The sequence below is a fragment of the Electrophorus electricus genome, chromosome 7 (genome assembly GCF_013358815.1).
Source record: "Electrophorus electricus isolate fEleEle1 chromosome 7, fEleEle1.pri, whole genome shotgun sequence".
Taxonomy (NCBI): Eukaryota; Metazoa; Chordata; class Actinopteri; order Gymnotiformes; family Gymnotidae; genus Electrophorus; species Electrophorus electricus.
In genome coordinates, this window is record NC_049541.1 from 12,458,204 (window position 1) to 12,477,987 (window position 19,784).

The following is a 19,784-nucleotide window of genomic DNA, read 5'->3' on the forward strand; positions in this document are numbered from 1 at the left end:
CAGCAAAAGCAGGTGACGGACAGACTCCCATCCCAGCGATGCTGGCACAGCGCTACTTTATCACATATCTATTGAATTTGGGAACAAGAAATTGAACAACCGGATGGAGGTAGTTTAGAAACACTTAAAACCTGGCAGAAAAAATGACCAACATACTCCATGCAGCGTCTAAAGTGAAATGGAATCGGGACACTGCGGCGAAGCGAGCTGTCTTTCTTGTGGCTGCAGCGTACGGAGTGAAAACCCTGTACCCCATCATTTGCAAGCAGATCAGTAAACGCAAAGACCCCAAGAACAGCACAGCTGGTAAAGTAGAGGAAAATGGACTGACACCGACGCACAAATCTTCATTAGAAACTGTTTCTTATCACAACAAATCACCTGGTGTAAACGCGGAATTTTTTAAGCAGATACTTGAACTCGTAAAAATCGTATTTCCGAGGCTTTTGACCAAAGAGCTCGGACTGCTCTGTTTGCATTCGTTGGCTCTGATTTCAAGGACGTTTTTGTCTATTTATGTCGCGGGCTTGGATGGCAAAATCGTTAAAACAATCGTGGAAAAGCAGCCCCGCAGCTTCATCATCAAACTGATGAAATGGCTCCTCGTCGCCATCCCGGCTACCTTTGTGAATAGCGCTATCCGTTATTTAGAATGCAAGCTTGCGCTGGCCTTTCGCACCCGACTGGTTGACCATGCCTACAAAACGTATTTCACCGACCAGACCTACTATAAAGTTAGTAATATGGACGGGAGGCTGGCGAATCCCGATCAGTCGCTTACGGAGGACGTTATGATGTTTTCGCAATCTATTGCACATTTGTACTCAAACCTCACCAAACCCATTCTGGACGTCATTCTCACATCATATACACTGATCCAAACGGCTCGGTCCCGGGGTGCGAACGCCACTGGGCCCACCCTGCTGGCAGGACTTGTGGTATTTGCCACTGCCAAGGTTTTGCGAGCTTGTTCTCCGAAATTCGGAAAGCTTGTTGCTGAGGAGGCGCACAGGAAAGGATACTTGCGTTATGTACACTCGAGAATAATTACCAACGCGGAGGAGATTGCTTTCTACAGGGGACATAAGGTGAGTGCAATAACCGACGATGTGATATATACGAGAAACTCTTTCATTAGTGAATAGGTGTCTCTGCCCCCGAACGAGTGACGTTGTGAATCATATAAACTATGCTTGTACCTGTGATGACTTTCCTCTTGCAGGATCATATATATATATATTTTTTTTTTTACGTGGCACAGGTTGAGATGCGGCAACTACAAAAGTGCTACAAGGCCCTGGCCGAGCAGATGTCCCTCATCCTTTCCAAGCGCCTGTGGTATATTATGATCGAACAGTTCCTTATGAAGTACGTGTGGAGCGGAAGCGGCTTGGTTATGGTCGCGGTGCCCATCATCACCGCTACCGGCTTCGCTGACAATGGTAAGGAGCGTCGTGAACTTAGTTTGGGGAGAGGGGCTTCATTTGAATGTGAAATGACAAGCAATGGGTCATACAGTAAAATGGTGTGCATTGTAACTGTCAGTCACTGTTGTTCCAGTCATAACGGACATAAAGACCATTCATTTTTCATTTCCAGTCATCATCAAATGTGTGATCCCTCACAGATTGTCTTGCCAGGCAAATGGATGGCAAGTGATGAATTAAAAAATGTTTACTGTATGATAGCAGTAAGAATCTAACACTGAAGTGTGCACCTTACAGCTGATAATGCCTGAAACTTGACTCCTTCCTTACAGAACTTGCTGACGGCCAAACTCAAGTGTTAGTTAGTGAGAGGACCGAAGCTTTCACAACTGCACGTAACCTCCTGGCCTCTGGGGCAGACGCCATCGAGAGGATCATGTCCTCCTACAAAGAGGTAACATTTATAGACACTGCCGTACCTTTTAAGCCTAAAAACGGGTACAAACCCACGCTTCAGATTTAAACTGGTGATGTTTATTACATATCAGAAGCTCTGAAAAATCTTAAAATATGTTAATAGCTCAACTTCCAGAGTTTGATTGACAAACAATGTGAATAATGATTACATAAATCATGGAAGAAATGTCTGAGGAACGCCTTGCTCTTTATTGTAGAAGGCCTGTTAGCCTTTTAAATCTGCTTATAAACATACAGTACTGCTGTAAATGTTAACATGTCCAAACTAAACTAATCTACACAATAACGGTGGCATATTGCATATTGCTACATATCCCCTACACCATTAACACCCATTGATTAGTTAATAAGAACGTGACTAGCTTATGTTGTCCATCACCTGCATCTTCACTGACAAATCACAGTGTCTGCTTTTCTGCCTCATGAGAGCTTTGATGTTTGTTGTTGCTTAGCTGGTTGCTTAGCCTTTAGTCATTCCAGTTGTAATAATGTGCATGATAAGATATCAGGTAGTACTGTAATTAAGGTGTTGTTCCCTTATTAGTTATTGTTCATTAATGTACACTAATGATTCATTAGTAGTGAATTACAGTCAGGTAGGCCTAATAAATGTTATTACGATAGGTAATGGGATGATTCCAGTAACAGGTTTGATAATGATCATGCAAAGTAAACCATGGACTGTGGGCCCCACAGAAAGATTATCGTTTTAAAGAAGTTAAGAGTAGTTGGCACAATTGACCTCCTAGTCATCTCCTTGGTAGAGCTGATTGAGTAGTCACTAGTCCTGCTCCTAGAGACCTACCTTCCTGCAGAGCTTAGCTCAAAACTCATCTGCCACACCTTATTCCTTGTCATCAGGAATATTCCATTTATTCCTTGAGTCAGGCATTAGACGCAGGCAGGAATTGAACTCTGCAGAAAAACAGGACTAGAACTGGTGACCACTGACCTAACAGGTATCATGTTAGCAGTGGATGTTCTCAGTTGTTTTGCTGGTGTAATGATATCATGAAGTTGTTCAAGCAAGGAGTTGTTACTAACCGTTCAGCCATGCTTCATTTCTCTAAAACAATCTCCATGACCAAATCTGCCTTGCTGACTAGTTTTTCCAGTCTCTTACCATCTCTTGGCTTGATTTACCTCCGCAGCCAACAATTTAGAACAATGTAACCTTATCCACTTCAAACTGATAAACTGTATACAGCTTTGTGTTGCACAAATTTAAAAGACCTGGGCTAAATTGTACTGTCCCTTCTTGTAAAGTATCTCTGCATGCAGTGTCAGTTCAAGGGGAATTTGTTCATCTCAAGGTGTTCGTTAAGTGTTTATACAGCAAGACCACATTCACATCTAATCCATGTTCATGACATTCTCTCTTTTCTTTTCATAGTGAATGTTAGTTTGCTTTGTCCTCCACTGGGCCATAGTGCTGTGCCTCCCTCCTTCACCTATATACACTCTTACTGCAAAGTCATGAGAACTACAGCCGAAGGCCTGAGTGTCAGCCTGGTCAAAACTCTGCATTAAACTCCTTCAGTATGATACCCATACGCACTGACAGCATGCCTGGTGTTATGCTGAAAAATGGGTTAATATGTTCAGAAATCAGAATGGTTCTCAACAGGCCTGTACATGCACGAGCTGTCGTCTCCTTCATGGAGGTGCTTTCAGGAGCCCAACTGCATTCCTGTTCCTGAGTTAGCTCACCAAGACCTCAGCACCATTGGTAATAGCAACAGGCCCTTCAGTGTTCCCAGAATCCCAGGCAGTGGTGGAGTTCTGATGTCACAGCTCCAGGCTCCAGGCCTCTTTCTCTGTAGTTTTGGCATCATGCCCTAGCGCAATGAAAGTTGCATGTCTCAGTGCTGGCCTATAATCACTGACTATACCATTGGGTTTGGCCTCCATCTCTGATAGCCTTGCAGACCTGCTGGGTGATTTAGACTGCTGTCTGTCTGAGTTAGACAGAGTCAGCTCCCCATCTGAGATGTTCTAAAGTCTTACTAGACTGCAGCCCATTATGGAGAATTCCATGACTCAGGCATTATGTGTTATAAACAACCTGCATTATAAATACAGAATCAACATTGTCCTATGTGGTTTTGTGTGTGTAAATATAAAATGAAGATCATGGCATTTTTCTTTTCTGTTACTCATAGCTGGTAGGTGATCTGTAGGATTTCCCCTGCTCAGCCCATCTGGGCAGCACTTCCTCAACCTCAGCGGTACACATTTCTCATTACCATAGTAATGTGGAGGCAGCAATCCAGTTCGGTGACACTTGTTATCATTCCTAGAAGATGTCGATGTGCTTCGGTGAGCCAGAGTGTCTGTGCTGTGTTGGGTCAGGCTTTCAAGGGAGAATAAATGAATGCTGGAGAGCTCACTGGGTCACATTTGGCATTTTAGCTGATTGCCCAAGCTAAAGCTAGTGTTTTCCCATGGCATGCCCTCTGCAGAAACCCCATTACACATGGTGCATAAAGTCTATGTACTCAGGTCTACATATTCATGTTGTCCTAAGCCAGGCTCCAGACAAATCAGTGTTAAGTGGTTCTGACCTAGAGAGCTGGTCAGAGTGACATCTGGACCTCTTCCTATGCCCTGAAGGTCACAGAGCTGGCTGGATACACAGCCCGTGTCCACAACATGTTCCTGGTGTTTGAGGAGGTGCAGAGGGGGGTGTACAAGCGTTCATCTGTCTCTGCAAAGACAGCCACTGGGGAGAAGTCCAGAGGGGGGAGCCCAGAGCTGCACATCGAAGGTCCCCTGGAGATTAAAGGTACAGCATTAATATGGGGTGTAAATAGGAGCTATGAGATATGTAGCTATGAGATATGAGCATGTAGATATGAGATATGAGCATAGCTATGAGCAGACACTACTGCCTCAATGAGAAGCAGCCAAACTCAGAAAACTACAGAAATATTGAACTGAAGGTGGAGAAAACCTAAATAGGTAGGTGTGTGTAGCTGAAACCCATTCTGAATTTTGGAAGGTTCCTATTCAGATTTTCTTCTGGTGATTCAGTGTGTGTAATACCCATTTTCCCCCATTTTTCATTTTTTATTTTAATTTATTTTTTTGGACCTCTGACTTTAGTCAGCGATGATTTTTTAAAGCACTGGTCATGAAAATGAGTGCCAGACTGACTCTTTGGAATCTGCATCTGTCTAAGTAACTCAAATTCTAAATGCATTTTGATATGAACATTTGTAGTTACTTTTATCACAAACTACCCTTGAAAGCAGATGTCTTTGATTAAATATAAGGCTTTATTAGTCTCACTTCTGAATAACTGTAGCAAAAAAACTACATGCCAGCCCACACCAGGCGCTAAATCCACCTGCAGATATATGTTTAGTACATGGATATGCATGATCTGGTTGTAAAACCATTGCTATTATTTGATGTGACACTTGAAACAACAGATGTGTGAAGTGAATCGACTATACATGCCAACATCTCTAGGCTGCCCACAGGTACACCTTAAAGGTGTCAGTAAGGAGGCATGTACTTTTCAGTGACGTAATCAAGCTAATGACCTGTCCCATCTAGAATGTATGATCTGCAATAGCTGGCATATATATTGGAGCCAGGTTTTCTGAATGGAAAGAGTTTAGCCTGTCAGCTCTTAGAGATGGGCTAGTACTTGGAATGGAAACCAAAAAGGCAATTACAGGAACTGCATTAGTTAGATATAGGACTCTGGAGGCAGTGACTGAATCTGTTGTGGTGGTTTAATTCACTTTTCCCTTCCCCTCCCCTTCTAAAAAGTTTCATTTCTTGTATGATTTTAGTGCACGTAGTTGACCTTTTGCTCAAGGGAATAATAGCGAACCTTTATGTTGTTCTCATCTTTGATGCTATCAGGTGAAAATTTAGAAACACACCAGATGTCTAAGTACCGATCAGCATTTTTGAAAATAAGGCAGCCGATGAAAGCCGCAGCCATTAGCACAACATCAGCCCTCTGGAAATGTTTTTCACCATGGGAATAATGACACAGTCGAGCCCAGTGTACAAAAACTGAATTAGGGTAGGGCTTCTTGTGTTGTTTTTGGTACTCATTACTGATGTCTTTCAAGGATCACAAAAGTGTGTGTTAAGTTGTTAATAAAACAGACTAAAATATGTTTCCTTATTAGGACTAATGCCACCTGATCTAACTTCTGCTCTTTCTAAGGGAAAGTCATCGATGTGGATAAGGGTATAGTCTGTGAGAATGTGCCCATTATAACCCCAAATGGGGATGTGGTTGTGTCCAGCCTGAACTTCAAGGTGAGATCAAATGAAAAGGAATATTCTTTTTCTCAAATGACATGGTTTGTAACTGCATATATTTCAGCATGGTTAATGGAGTATACTTTAAAATCCTCATGAATTTGGAAACATTTCATGAATTTGTATTTCTCTTACATTAATTCATTTTTTACTGAATGAAACTTGCTGAGAAACTGTAAGCATACAGGTGTCTCACTGGACTGTGTGTGTGTGTGTGTGTGGTGCATCCTGTGTTGTGTGCAGGTAGAAGAGCGCATGCACCTGTTGATCACAGGTCCTAACGGCTGTGGGAAGAGTTCTCTCTTCCGCATCCTCAGTGGCCTCTGGCCTGTGTATGGCGGCCTGTTGTATAAGCCTGCTCCACAGCACATGTTCTACATCCCACAGAGGTGAGTGCATACACGCACACACACACCTGCACATGCATACGCATACATGCACACATTCATACAAATGCATATAAGCATGCAATAAGCATGCAAATATATTACTTCAGTCAAGACACCATGACAATGCACCCCACCCATCTTACATGCACACGTACCCTGTCTCCTCCTCCCTCCTCACGCTGCCTGCTGCACTCCTGCAGTAGGAGAGGAAAGACACAACTGACCCTGCAGAGGCAGGAAACCGGAGCTCTCGCTAGTGAAATATTTACCAGACTCTGCAGGCTTATACACTTGACCCCGGGGAGCAGTGAATATTTGATAGGTTGCCGGAAGGGAAAGATGGAAGCATATTTCTTTAGGAATGGGCCATTCCGCAGTATTCACCTGGGGTCACTGTGGGCTCTAACGGGTTTCCCGGCCTCCAAATGCTCCTGCTTTCTCATCGCGTTCAAATCTGTGTGCAGGCCTTACATGTCTATCGGGACACTGCGTGACCAGGTCATCTACCCCGATTCCCTCGAGGACATGCATGAGAAGGGCTACAGAGACGAGGACCTGGAAGGCATCCTGGACATCGTTAACCTCAACCACATCGTCACCCGGGAGGGAGGTACGTTGGTCGTCCACATTTCCACATGAGAGCACCATCCTGGCATGTTGAAAAGAAAGGTCTTTTGCATGAGGAAACGGCCTAATGAGGTTGCTCAGGGTGGAAGTCAATGAATGGGTAGGCGTGTGTGCATGTATGCTTGCTTATATACATGTGTGCATGTGTGTGTGTTTGTGAGTGTGTGTGTGTGTGTGTGTGTGTGAGAGAGAGAGAGAGAGAGAGAGAGAGAGAGAATGATCATCAGTCCCAACATGCGGTAAAAGAGAACCCATGTGAATTCAGTGCTATATGTAAGAGAGTACATGTGGTTTACAACCCAGTGTGAAATAAAACACCTACTGCCAGAGTTTTATAAACACTTTAGGTTGGTGTTAATTCAACACCAGGGTTTTCTGTGATACTCTCATTTTGTACATATAAAGTACCATGTTTTCATATTGCTGGAGCAGTGAGTTATAAGTTTTATGATAGATTCTCCTCTCTTGGTCCTCCACAGCCACACAAAATTGAAGACTACCACTTTTTATTCTTTGTAAATGTTATGTTGTAAGTACTGACTGAACCATGTCACAGTAAATTATTAGAACAGTAACATGACAATTGCTTGACTGTCACGGTACGCCCCCCCCCCCCCCCACCACCACCACCGTCCCGTGCGTGTGTTCGTCAATGTGGCCACGCCCTCCTTGTGCCACACCCCTGCTCCTTATTGTGTCGTTATCATATGTATAAAGGTCTGTCGTTTACGTGTTTGTGTTGTCGGTTTTTGACTCTGTTAGTGTGCGTGTCTGAGTGTAAAATAAAACGTATGTTGTTGTTTCACGCTACTCATCTCCACATCCTGCCTAAAGCCGCCACCTTACACTGATGTGGTATTCAGAGGCCTTTTATCCACTAATGTTGCATTTCCTGTACAGTTGAGCATTTTCAGTCATCTCTTGCCTTAAACAGAATAGACAGTGAGATAATTACTATGATTCTGAGCGTTTTTGTGCTTGTTTTGCATATAACACTTCTGGGTAAAGTGATCTGTTGATCAGTGTTCTGAGGGGTGGGGTGGGGGGGGAGGTCGAGATGAAGTGAAATGAACGGGTTGCAAAATCACTTAAATTCAAATGCACGGCCCAAGCAAGCATGTCACACGTCGTGTGTGTTCCAAACCAAATACAAATGCACCCACCTCCAAAAATAAAGGTTTTAACGTGCCTGAACCAAGATGGCCAACTTGTTCTCCACTCTGCAGGCTGGGAGGCAGAGGTGGACTGGAAGGACGTGCTGTCGGGAGGCGAGAAGCAGCGCATGGGTATGGCTCGAATGTTCTACCACAGGTAGGGCACCGCACCGCATTACGTAGGTCACAGGCCATCCGAGGGACACAAGAGCCTCGCCCTAAAATCGCAACCTTTCTTTCAGGCCTAAGTACGCCCTGCTGGATGAGTGCACAAGTGCTGTCAGCATTGACGTAGAGGGCAAAATATTCCAAGCCGCAAAAGATGCCGGGATCTCCTTGCTGTCTATTACCCATAGGCCCTCTCTGTGGTGAGGTGTAAACACGGCACTTTTGGAGTGAAGGTCACTGGTGTAGCATTACCAATGAAAGTAATACCATTAATAGTATCCTTAACAATAAGGATACCTTTATAATTACAGAAACAGTGCAATAACCAGTACTCTTATAATCCTGTGTATTATCCTAAAGGTTGTTAACAGGACTGATTTAAAGCAACAGACATCATTGCCACTCACATACTTAAGAATGGATGGGTGCGGATGATTAAGGGAGCAGGTCTTTTTCCTACATCACCTCACCTGGATGTGTTCATTCCACCTGTCAGGAAGTACCACACCCACCTGCTGCAGTTTGACGGCGAGGGCGGTTGGCGCTATGAACAACTGGACGCGGCCACTCGCCTCTCTCTGACTGAGGAGAAGCAGCGTCTGGAGTCGCAGCTAGCTGGCATTCCCAAGATGCAGCAAAGGCTCAACGAGCTCTGCAAGATCCTGGGTGAGGACTCTGTGCTCAAGACAGCCGAGACCGAGGAGGCGGAGTGAGAGGCGGAGCTGCAATGGTGTTTAGCGTCACAAGGATGTCGAAAAGGAACATACAGTGTTTATTTTAAAGCATGTCACTTTCTAAAAATGTCACTTTAGGTCTCTAGCTCAGTCTGTATTGTTTAGGTTTTTATTTTCCTTTGTTCTTTTTTTTGTTTGTTTGTTTTTTAAAAGTTATGATAGTGTATTTTGATACTTCTAAAAAAATGTGCAAGATGGCAACATTTTAGGGTTTTTTAGTAGTTATTGATGTATGTTATATACGGTAATAGTGACAGTTCTCATTATTTCTTTTTGGAAATATGTCTAACTGCTATGATGCTAATTTGCAAGGGGTTTTCATTTCTTATTTGGCAAATATGTCTTGTGGTTACTGTTTTTTAAATTTTTTTTTTTTTACTTGATCCTGAACATCTGAGCCCCATCCTAAAATCTAACAGATTGGGGTTTTTTGCCCTTAGTTGGAAATCAGCTCTGGGTCACCTGTTGTTAGATTCCCTTGCGTGTTAGCAGCTAGCTTTGGATTTCTCTGGGTTTATCAAGACCATATCAATACTTGATCTCCCAGTCTGCCATGATTGCCGCATTGCGATGCTTTCCAGAGATCAAAACATGGCAGGTGTGCAGGGCTACGCCTTTCTGCACATGCTCAGGATAGCCGAGGCCGAGGAGAGGGGGCGAGGGGCTGAACCGCGCGCAGTTTTAGTGTCACACAGCAATCAAAGAGGAACAGACACCCACGTACAGTGTTTATTTTAAAGCTCCACTCCTCTCTCAGCCCCAAGAACTTCACTCTCATCCGTGTACAATGCCCATCAAAAGTCTGAAGTCTAGGAGTTCAGAATGAGCCTTTTTTTGGTCCACTTGCAGTAAAGTAGCATATTATTAACAAGGTTTATTTTGAGGAAAACAATATCACATGTAAATGTTTGTGAGAACACCTAAAACCAAACTACATGTTGATGAAATAAACTCCCTTAGCGCCTGTCATGTCCTGGTCGGCACCGAGGCATCCACCCACGCTGGTCACCAAACTGCACCCACCGGTCACACTCCCCAATCACTTCCCTGATCCCAGCCACCCACTCAGTTCATTGTGTGCACCTGTTTCTTCTTTTCTTATCCCTGTTTATTCCTGTGAGTACTTATCCTCAGGGCTTCCCGTTACCCTCCGCAAACGTCCGTACCACATCAATCTTGAGTTTGTGTTGCTTCCAAGCCTGCATCCTGCCACTAGCCTCTGGGCTTGCATAGTTACCTGGCAGGTTCTTTGTCTTATTCACACTCTTTTCACACGATCTTCACTTAGGAACTCACTCAGCCAGCGTGCTTTGTTGTTTCCTGTTTAACTACCCTTCTATGTTAATGAAACCGTTGCAGGTTGTTGTTTTTTTTATTATTTATTCTTATTTCTAATAATGTTCTAATATACAATGGTCTGGTATAGAATAAAAATAATGTTCTAATAAACATTTCAAATGGTGGGGGGGGGGGGGGGGTCATCCCCAGACTTCTGATGGGCAGTGTAAGACATTGTGGTTAAATACTACAGCACTGTGGAATATGGCTCTGTTTACTAAGATAGGGACTGCAGGCCAGTGTTGGGTATAGGAATTTCCCTTTTATCTTTTTGTCATTTTATTTTGTTGCACAACCCATTTTCTCTGTTGTGCCTGTGCTTCAGACTGATATACTGTGAAATTTGTCTGTATTTCATGTTTTGCATTTTGGTTTTAGGAAGCAATTTAGTGCTTAAATGTGATGAGGAATGTCTGTGTATTGCATCCGAAAAACACCACTTTAATCCCTTATTTATGTGAGCAATTAGGGCAAGATAATCAGTGGTACCAAATAGTCACTTCTGGTATATGAAACAAATGTTGGATGCCAGAAACATTAGTATTAGATAGCATTCATTTATTTGTTTCAAATAGACAATTTTCAGATTTTTAGAATAATCAGTTCAGGAGCTAGCAAGAACTAGAGTATGGCAAGCAAGAACTAGAGTTTCAAAATGAAGTAATATTGTGTATCACATGGTGCTTGTAATTTACATACAAGTTCCAACATGCAATGCCAGCAGTGTAAATAGAATGATTTTTATAAGTCTGGAACTCTTGTATGAGGTCCTATATTTTGACATGAGGTCCTTGCGCATATTTTGCATATACATGGTAATCAGAGGCGTTTTGCTTATGTGATGACTTTACAATAAGACGAGTTTTATGAAATGGTACACTAATTTCCTTGTTTGTTTTTGGGGCATTACAATGAAAGGCATGTGGACACAACCAAAATGCCTCTTGCAAGGTTTTTGTCAGGTATGTTCTCCAACTTTTTATCTCAAAGAAATGTAACTTTTGCATGTTATAAGGCTATATATACAACACCTGTATGGTTTTAAAGCAGTATCCATAATATGCCATTTTGCTAATACAAGTTCTAAGGGTCAAAAGTTACCTGATAATAATGTAAACAAACTGAATGTAAGTTACCCACTAAATAAAAGGTTAAGCATCAATATGTGATGAGATTGTCTTGATTATTGGGTATTAAAGGTCTTTATCCTTTGAAAGATACTGTTATTTTCTCATAATTATTTATGAACAAACATAATGTACAGGTACTAGAGTCCTTGTTCAGTGGTCAGGCTAGTCGTTCATACTTTATAGTCGTTCAGTCTAGAACTTGTTGTGAACCAGATAACGGAATTTAATATTCACTGAGTGTCTTATCCATTCAGTAGAACACAATAATGAGCATGAAAGAATGTTCTGCCTATATAATCCCTTCGCTAGTAAGCAAAGGCTTGCTAGTAAGCAAAATACTATGCATAATGCGCCATCTATTGGTTGGAAGAGGAAATCACGCGTTTCTTTTGTTGAAATTACCGAAGTCCTGACTACTCAATCTTTTACGCTCTGCATGTCTAAACTCTTTAATGCTGTGACACACTCGGGCGACATAGCCTAATCCAGTAAATGAACTGCTGACGGACAGTGCGGCACTGGTTTTCTGCATAAGAAGCGAAGGCGTTTAAAGCGTCAAACTCCTGCCAATGAATAACGCAGACGCCGCAGATCACATGGACTAAGGGTTTCCGGGCTTCACTGACCCGAAGATGCACAGATCTGCATAAAATTTCAAAATCTCCTAATATAATTGCCTACCTGGCAGCTGAGCGGTTGATTAAGGAACATTTAAGAATCAAGAGAAAACAACTTCGCCCAAACTGATCAGATATTCTGACGCTAACGCATCCAATGAATTATTCATAACGGATAAAACATAACAGTAAAACCTGTCGTTGCATACATGTCCTATTAACTCCTTCAGACTATCAGAACTACACAATGGCCTCTTATTTTACTGATCTGAAAGGTAAATCAATGAATCATTTATATAAAGACGAGAGTACGTGAGTGCGGCCCTGCAGCCCAGAGGCGTGTCCTGGTGACGCTGCGTGCACAGAAGGACAGACGAAGCTGCGAGGGCGCACTGAGGGGTTCAGTTGGTGGAGGCGTTGGTCATGTAACCATGAAGAACATGAATTATTATTATATTAACAAAACATGAAACGTCTGGGCCCTTTATTTTACCATCAATAGTGAAATGGTAGAATAAGAGGAGACAAATTGGATCGCGCACCCGTGGAGCGACGTCGCTGCCCGATAAGCAGAAAAAAATATACAACTTTGGATTTCTTTCTTTTCTGTTTCTATTAACGCACTTGATCCGTGAGGAACATGTCGACTGGACAAGACGAAAGTTCCGTGCGAGTGGCTTTAAGGTAGGGTGACTGAACTACTGAATTGCCTCTCTGTCTCACTGATGCTCTCGTGGGTCACGCCTCTAATGTACCTGTTATGGCAACGACACACGTTTTGTTCGGCCACGTCTCTGATGTAAGAGCTTTACACGTGTTAGGAGAACATATATTAAGATCAGTTTTTAAATGAATGTACACTAGCTGGAAGTGCACCAGTTCAATGCAGGAGAACACAATTGTATGTACACAGTGGTCCGTGTCAGTTGTTGGCCGGAATGTCCACGCAGTCCGCTGATCTTGAACGCGGTAATCTAAGGCCACACGTGTGACATCACTTCATTTCTTTGTTCAGGTTTTTCAGTTTACCAGTGCGTGGTTCGGGATATTTAGTGTATCCGAACCATCATATGTGTATTTGAACGTAGGCTACAATATTTCTTAGAATGAATGATTCAGTCGATCAAAAACAACAAAGCAAACAAACAAAAAAAAGACCCCCCCCCCCCCCCCTAAAAATTAAAAACCCCTGCAGCACAAATAATGTAGTATGATAATATTCAGGAATGTAGTGAGTAAAACAGGAAGCAGACAGGGGTGTGTGTAGCATTGTCATTGCAGAAGGATCGTTTCCATACAAAAGCCCCATTGCGCTACTCAGGTTACATTATTCCAGGCTGACAGTTCGACTCTAGTTACCACAGGCAGACTTTGACCCAGCATATAGTTTGCTAAATGTTTGGACTTAGGCACAGTGTCACCTGCCCCACCTCCGTGTTTTGTACATCCTGTGACATTCATATGGAAATATTTTTTTTTTCTTTGCATAGCAAACACCAGAACACTAGCACACACAGGTGCCCTCAGCATCGCTAATAGAGTCCAACTTTGTGGATAGATGGAAGTATTTTTATTTAGTGGAAGTATTTTCAGAGGTGGGATATTTGTATTGCTCCTATTAGCCTTTATGCTTCTAAGAATGTTATAAATGTAATGACAAGTAAATGTGAATATATGACATATGGTTTACTTGTAATAAGATAACTATAATAAAAAATTACACTGTGGAAAATGCCTGAATTTTATACTGTAGCATCAGATACACTGATAATAAGTGTAATCAGTATTCCGTGACTGAGTTGTGAAAAGCTTGTGTTCATTTTAAAAGTGATAGACTGCACTCCCAGTGCAGACTCAATGAGCGAGTTAGTCTTCTGTCCCACACACCCTCGCACATCCTCATGTGCATTCAAAGTCTTATCCTACCAATACCCGATGGCTGCCGCACACGCTGCCACCACACACAGCAAAACGTCACGAGTGGCTTGGAAGCTTTTAATGGAATATCTGTTTAATCAGAAATGTTTCCTTAGAGAAGGACATTAGCGTCAAGGTGCCTGAAGGACATTAGCACCATTTACTTTCTGTTAAATTTTGACTGCCCAGTTATGTTTTAAATATGAGGTCACCAGTGCCAACTTAGACTAGGATTAAGATGTGTTCTTATTACCAGAAGGAATTACAGCGAAAGTCCACATCATTCAAGGGTCTCAGTCCATCATGCGTGACCACATTTGTAAAGATGAAGGAACAGATACCTTGTAATTAGCACTAGTGCTGACAGGGGCAGTCACTACTAAATACATCGGCTGGGGTGTTTTTACTGGTTTATAACATAATGCAGTAAGATTTGATTCTGTTTCTTCCATAATGTTGGTTGTTATAGATACAGGGCTTGTCTCTGCCTGCTGGCCTCAGGCCATATGTTAAACACACCTCATTCATCTTTGATTCAAAGGCAGGATTGGATTCAGATTCATTAATCTATAATCTCCTTGGTACTGCAAATAGTTTTCTTATGCTCTCTCGCCTGTCCTTCATATCAGCATTGTTTTCCTCTAATCAGGGATTGTCTCAAAGCATGAAGACTGAATATTACTTTAAGGCAGCAAGGGGTATGAATAAAATCGCATATTATTAATTACATTTCCAAATATATATCTAAAACCGTCAGATTAGCTAAACTCAGGCCCACGTAATATCCGCGCAGTTCTCAGCGCGTACTTGTGGCGGCTGCTTCTTTTTCTTTCTTTGTTCATCTGCCTTGAACTTTGTGAGTGGCAGCATCGCACGCCTGCCTGCCGAGGCAAAAGCCCTTCTGACAGAAAGGAGCTCCTTTTGGGGACAGCTATCGGCCTGGGCCTGGCAGCTTGGGTGAATGTCTCGGTTAGTGGATATAGTGGCTGAAAAGCTGAACTGTAGGGCATGAGCGTGTCTGTCTCTCGCACGCCGCTTACACTCAGCTGCCAGTCCTTGGAGTACCAGCTTACTCCAGCACTCCAAAAGAGCCATTAATAATGGAAGGCCTTGGGGCTAACAATGGTATTCTTTGTAAAACTGATCTTTCGGTCGACTAAATTACAAGTTTCAACTACAAACAATGCTGTTTTTATTTCTTGTCTAAGGCTAGTCTTGTTTTGACAGATGTGTATTTTTTTCTGTTTGAAGACAATATGTGGCAAACGTGTGCAGGGCAGTTGTTCTTGAGGAATCTACCTGAATCCTCATAGATTTATAAGCTCTTGTGTTAAAAATTAATTGTATTTATGAGACTGAGGGGGGCTGAGTGCTGTTTTCCTTTTCTGAGCCTTTCTATATGCATCGTGTCTTCACAACAGCCCTTTTAGCTGATTGGTGCAGTCCAGTGTCTGTCACAGCTTGTAACCAGACCTTTTGTCAGTCGGCGGGTTACGCTGAGAGGCCCACCTGCTGTCTCCTCCCAGATGTAATTTTGTAGACCTCCTTATCAATATTTATGAGCCAGTAGTGAAGAACTGAAAGAGAAGCAGTTCTCTGAAAGCCATCTGTCATCCTCAGGGCAGGAAGCAGCTGACTCATTTTCAAGCGAGGTCACCCAGGAAAACAAACTCCTAGCGCATGGCAAAAGGTGGCGTAATGTCTCCCGGCCATATCTCAGAGCTGCTGGCACTTACCACCAGGACTCATCTTGAAGTTTCTCTTGAGATTAACCTTATCTCCTTCCTGCTGGCTGCTGGTGCGTGTGGTGCGTTTTGTCCTTGTCTGAAGGTTTAACGGTCCCTCATGTCATGGCTATGGTGAGCGAGGAACTCTGTTCCCTCACTGGAAGGACACGGAACAGCCAGTTTCAGCTCATTCATAAGATGTCAGACTCTAACCCAGATCTCTTTCTTCCCAGCACCTGCGGTGTATATAAGCGTGTTTGTGTACTGCTCCTCTAAAATAACACAAATCACCCAATTTCATATTTGTGGTTTGGACTGTACTGTTGGAATGGCGAGCATGCCGCTTCAGTTCAGCTCTTAACGCGCGACGCGGCGTGATTCTACAACTTTCCTTATCTTGTGTTTTCAGCATTTCCCCTCCGTGCAACCAGCCAATGTTAAATGACGCTTGGGTCAACAGCTCTCTGTTTCTAGCCCCTCTGCTTGGAGTTTTTAGGGAGGTGAGCTTACTGGCTGTTTTGGATCCTTGTTTTTCTCCGCTGTTGGCGGATTTTCCATTTGTTGGCCTGAACGCCTCTGCCTTGCCCTCTGCCTCTCCTGTCTGCAGCTGCCCATGTGTGCACTGTGACTCCTGACCCAGGAAGCCAGGCGGGTTTGATAAGGGGCTACAGAAGTGCACCTCAACACAGCGGAGTCAGCGAGAAACCCTCCTGTGTGGCTGTGAACTGGAGCAGACCGAGAGCAGACGGAGCTCTCTGTCCGGCGCGCGTTGTTAAAGATGAGAGTGACATCAGAACTCATAAAGCTGCTGCCTGGAGTCCTTTTTTTCCGCATGCCGCCATGGTTTACATCCTAAAGTAATATTAGAATCAGGCTCAGGTGTGAATTTGTATTCTCATCGAGAACGGGCTTATTTTTTTCATCGCCCTGTGCCTTCGGGCTGAGGTAGGCTTGTTCCTGCCTGTTCCTGAGTTCAAATCACTTCACTGTGGCAGAAATTAGCTCTATATTTCAACACCAGCCAGTGGACAACTTACTTAAACTGAAAGAAGTAAGCGAAAACAGTTAACTGTCCTCAGCCCCCTCCATGTCAGCAGCGGCTAATCCTCTGGTCAGAACTCCTTCATCTTGGCCAAGTACTAGATGTCATACATGTAACTAAAATTCACAGCGATGATGACAGATCAGGGCCTGACGTTCCCACAGATGATGCTGAAAGGTGAAATCCTGTTTTTTCCTTTTTCCTTTTAATGTGGCCTCTTATTGGCTTAGGAGCAGGTTGGACAGGCAGCCTCTGTGTACCTCCGTTCTGGAGTTACACTGTACAGTGGACAGCCATACTGTCTCTAAACTGGAGGAGTTCCACCACATATCTGAGGACAGATCCTGTTCTTCTTGCTTTATGTTTAAAAATGAGGGGGAGGTTTTTCTTCAATTTTCCCCAACATTTTTACTAGGGGCTTTTTTTTTTGGAGAACCCCAAAGCAGGAAGAGTGCTAGCATTATGTTAGAGTGTGAATGGGTTCCGTGTCATTCCAGTTCACTATTGGGAAGTTTGAAACAGAATGTGTTAAAACTGTTGCATATAGATCTAAAAAATATTTATGACTGTTGTCATGACATGCTGCATTGGATCTGGTTGTCATTACAAATTCCACTGAACTGCTATTGTTGAATATGGAGTACTGGTGTGGAGAAAGTGTTTCAGAGGAGTCAGGAGAAAGCTGACTTAGAAATCGGAAATCCCTCTGAGTGGTTTGAAACCCTTTACTGAAAATTCCACAGGTGTTTAAACTCCATAGATGCTTATTATAGCATGGCTTTTCTGTAATGCCTCAAAAACCTGGGGTGGCCCTCTGTTTATGAATGTTCCTCAGCTGCTAGGCATGGTCACGATGGAGAAATGCAAAGTCACTGCCTTCCTACAGAAGTGACATGGCATAGGGTGATCTGCAGGAGAGCACCAATCTCCGTAGCAGACTCTGAGTCAGCTGTTAACAAAGGCAAAACACCAAATCAGCAATCAGGACATCCTCTCCCTGGGGGATCGATACATTTACGGGATGTAGCTGATGCTTTTATCCAAAGCGATTTACAATTATGACTGAGTACAACTTGAGCAATTTGGGGTTTAGTGTTTTGCTCAGGGGCCCAACAGTGGCAACATGGCAACCTACTGATTACTAAACAATACCTTAACCACCAAGCTACCACTGCCCCTAATTGTTCTGGACTGGCACCACCAGACGTTGTCATCCATTCACTTACTGCTGCTGCTGCTGTAGATTACAGTCTTGTTGGTTTACTTTGTTCCCGCAGACCAGATTCCTGTGACTCACTATGACCTCTGATACATAGAAGCTCCCCCACTGGATAAGGGGGTTCTGTTAATGTAGAGATTGCAGATTGCTAGAATGATAAGTTGACGAGCGGAGGTCCGAGATTCAGACACTTCAGTCATTCTATATATAGATCAGACTTTAAGAGGGCTCCAACCCCTTTGGCCCACGAAAGCTCTAAGAAAAGGGGAGGTGCAGAGAGTATCGGCTGTCGGAGTAATCGCCACAATGAGGTCTGTGGCTTGATGCTAAGTGGTGCTGTCACATGCTCAGGGGTGTGACGGGGGCTGGCCCATGAGCCCTGATCAGACCCCCCCTACTCAACACAGCCTCAACACAAACTACCCATTAATTCACGCACAGCAGGCTACTGATTCCGCTTTCTCGCCGAATGAACCGAGACATGGACATTCCTTAAAAAGGTCATTACACGGCTGTTTATATTAAAGGAGAATAATACAGTGAGAAGGATACAAGAGGAGGACTGTGCGTTTCTGATCGAAAGGGTCTGGTAAAGTGGTCCTCGCTGAAACCAGCTCCACAGGCATCGGATAAGCAGGCTTTAAAAAGTTTTAAGTCTACAGAATGTAGCAAGGCCTATAAAGGCAGTCCTTATCCGAGTGCCGGGGGTGGGGTGTTTATATTTAACCCTAAAGCTGAAACCTGTCAGTCATCCCCCATTAGCTGGAGCGCTACGAGACTACGTCGTCAAGAGTGAGAGTCAGAAGTGGGTCACAATCTTGTTAATGTCTTACAATGTCTTTTTATAGCATGGTGCCCTTTTCATGACCTTCTGTGAGTTAGCAGGCTTTCAGGATGCTTGTACAAGGTGTATTTACCATGGTACTTCAAAGTGGCTCAGGCTTGGTGCTTACATGCTGTAACAGTTTGCCTCTAAATTACGCCTTTGTGTGAAGGAAATTAAAACGTCCATAAAGTGCCATTTGAAAATGGCAGATAACGACGACTTCCACCACAGGCAAAGTGGGCAGAGCTTTAACCGCTGGCAGCGGAGCCGTTATTAGAAACTGACACGCGTCACCCTGCGTGTTTGCAGAACTGGACCTGAAGGCCTGATCTGTCCTTGGGGGTACTGGGACTGTAGGGACGGGCACCTGGCTCATGCGGCTCACGGTCCGGGGCCCGGTGCTGGCCCCAGCGGGAGATGGACCCTGGGCCTCAAGTCTGGACACCCAAAAGGAGTCCCCTCTGTCCTGTTGCCACTGTACAACAGATGAACATCTCCCAGCATGGCTGTAGCTAACTGGACCTTCTGCTGTGTTTGTGAGGACACCTCTCCTGCAAAGAGGGAGGAGAATGGAAAGGAGCAGAGAAATGGGGGAGGAGAAGAGATGTGGGGCAGGTTATACTCTTGAATGCACTTCTGCCATTCCTTCCTCTCTGCATGTTTGTTAGCCACTAACAAAATTGTTATACAGAGACCTCCCCTTCC

At 43.7% G+C, this 19,784-nt stretch overlaps 2 protein-coding genes across 5 annotated transcripts in view; both read left to right on the top strand.

Annotated features, from left to right (window-relative positions):
• Positions 1-8: 8 nt before the first annotated feature.
• Positions 9-10,729, top strand: LOC113580180 (ATP-binding cassette sub-family D member 2). Its single transcript, XM_027014558.2, has 10 exons — positions 9-1,088; positions 1,262-1,442; positions 1,760-1,881; positions 4,518-4,689; positions 6,094-6,188; positions 6,435-6,580; positions 7,045-7,190; positions 8,434-8,518; positions 8,604-8,729; positions 9,026-10,729. Exons 1-10 carry the CDS (start codon positions 144-146, stop codon positions 9,240-9,242), a joined length of 2,235 nt encoding a protein of 744 aa, XP_026870359.2. The 5' UTR covers positions 9-143; the 3' UTR covers positions 9,243-10,729.
• A 1,999-nt stretch (positions 10,730-12,728) lies between these two features.
• LOC113580183 (kinesin-like protein KIF21A) overlaps positions 12,729-19,784 on the top strand; it is a 29,642-nt gene continuing 22,586 nt past the window's right edge. For all 4 annotated transcript variants that reach the window (XM_035528468.1, XM_035528469.1, XM_035528471.1 and 1 more), the window contains exon 1: positions 12,729-13,032. In XM_035528468.1, the coding sequence (XP_035384361.1) occupies positions 12,989-13,032 (44 nt within the window). In that variant the 5' untranslated portion in view covers positions 12,729-12,988. The remainder of the gene's footprint in view (positions 13,033-19,784) is intronic.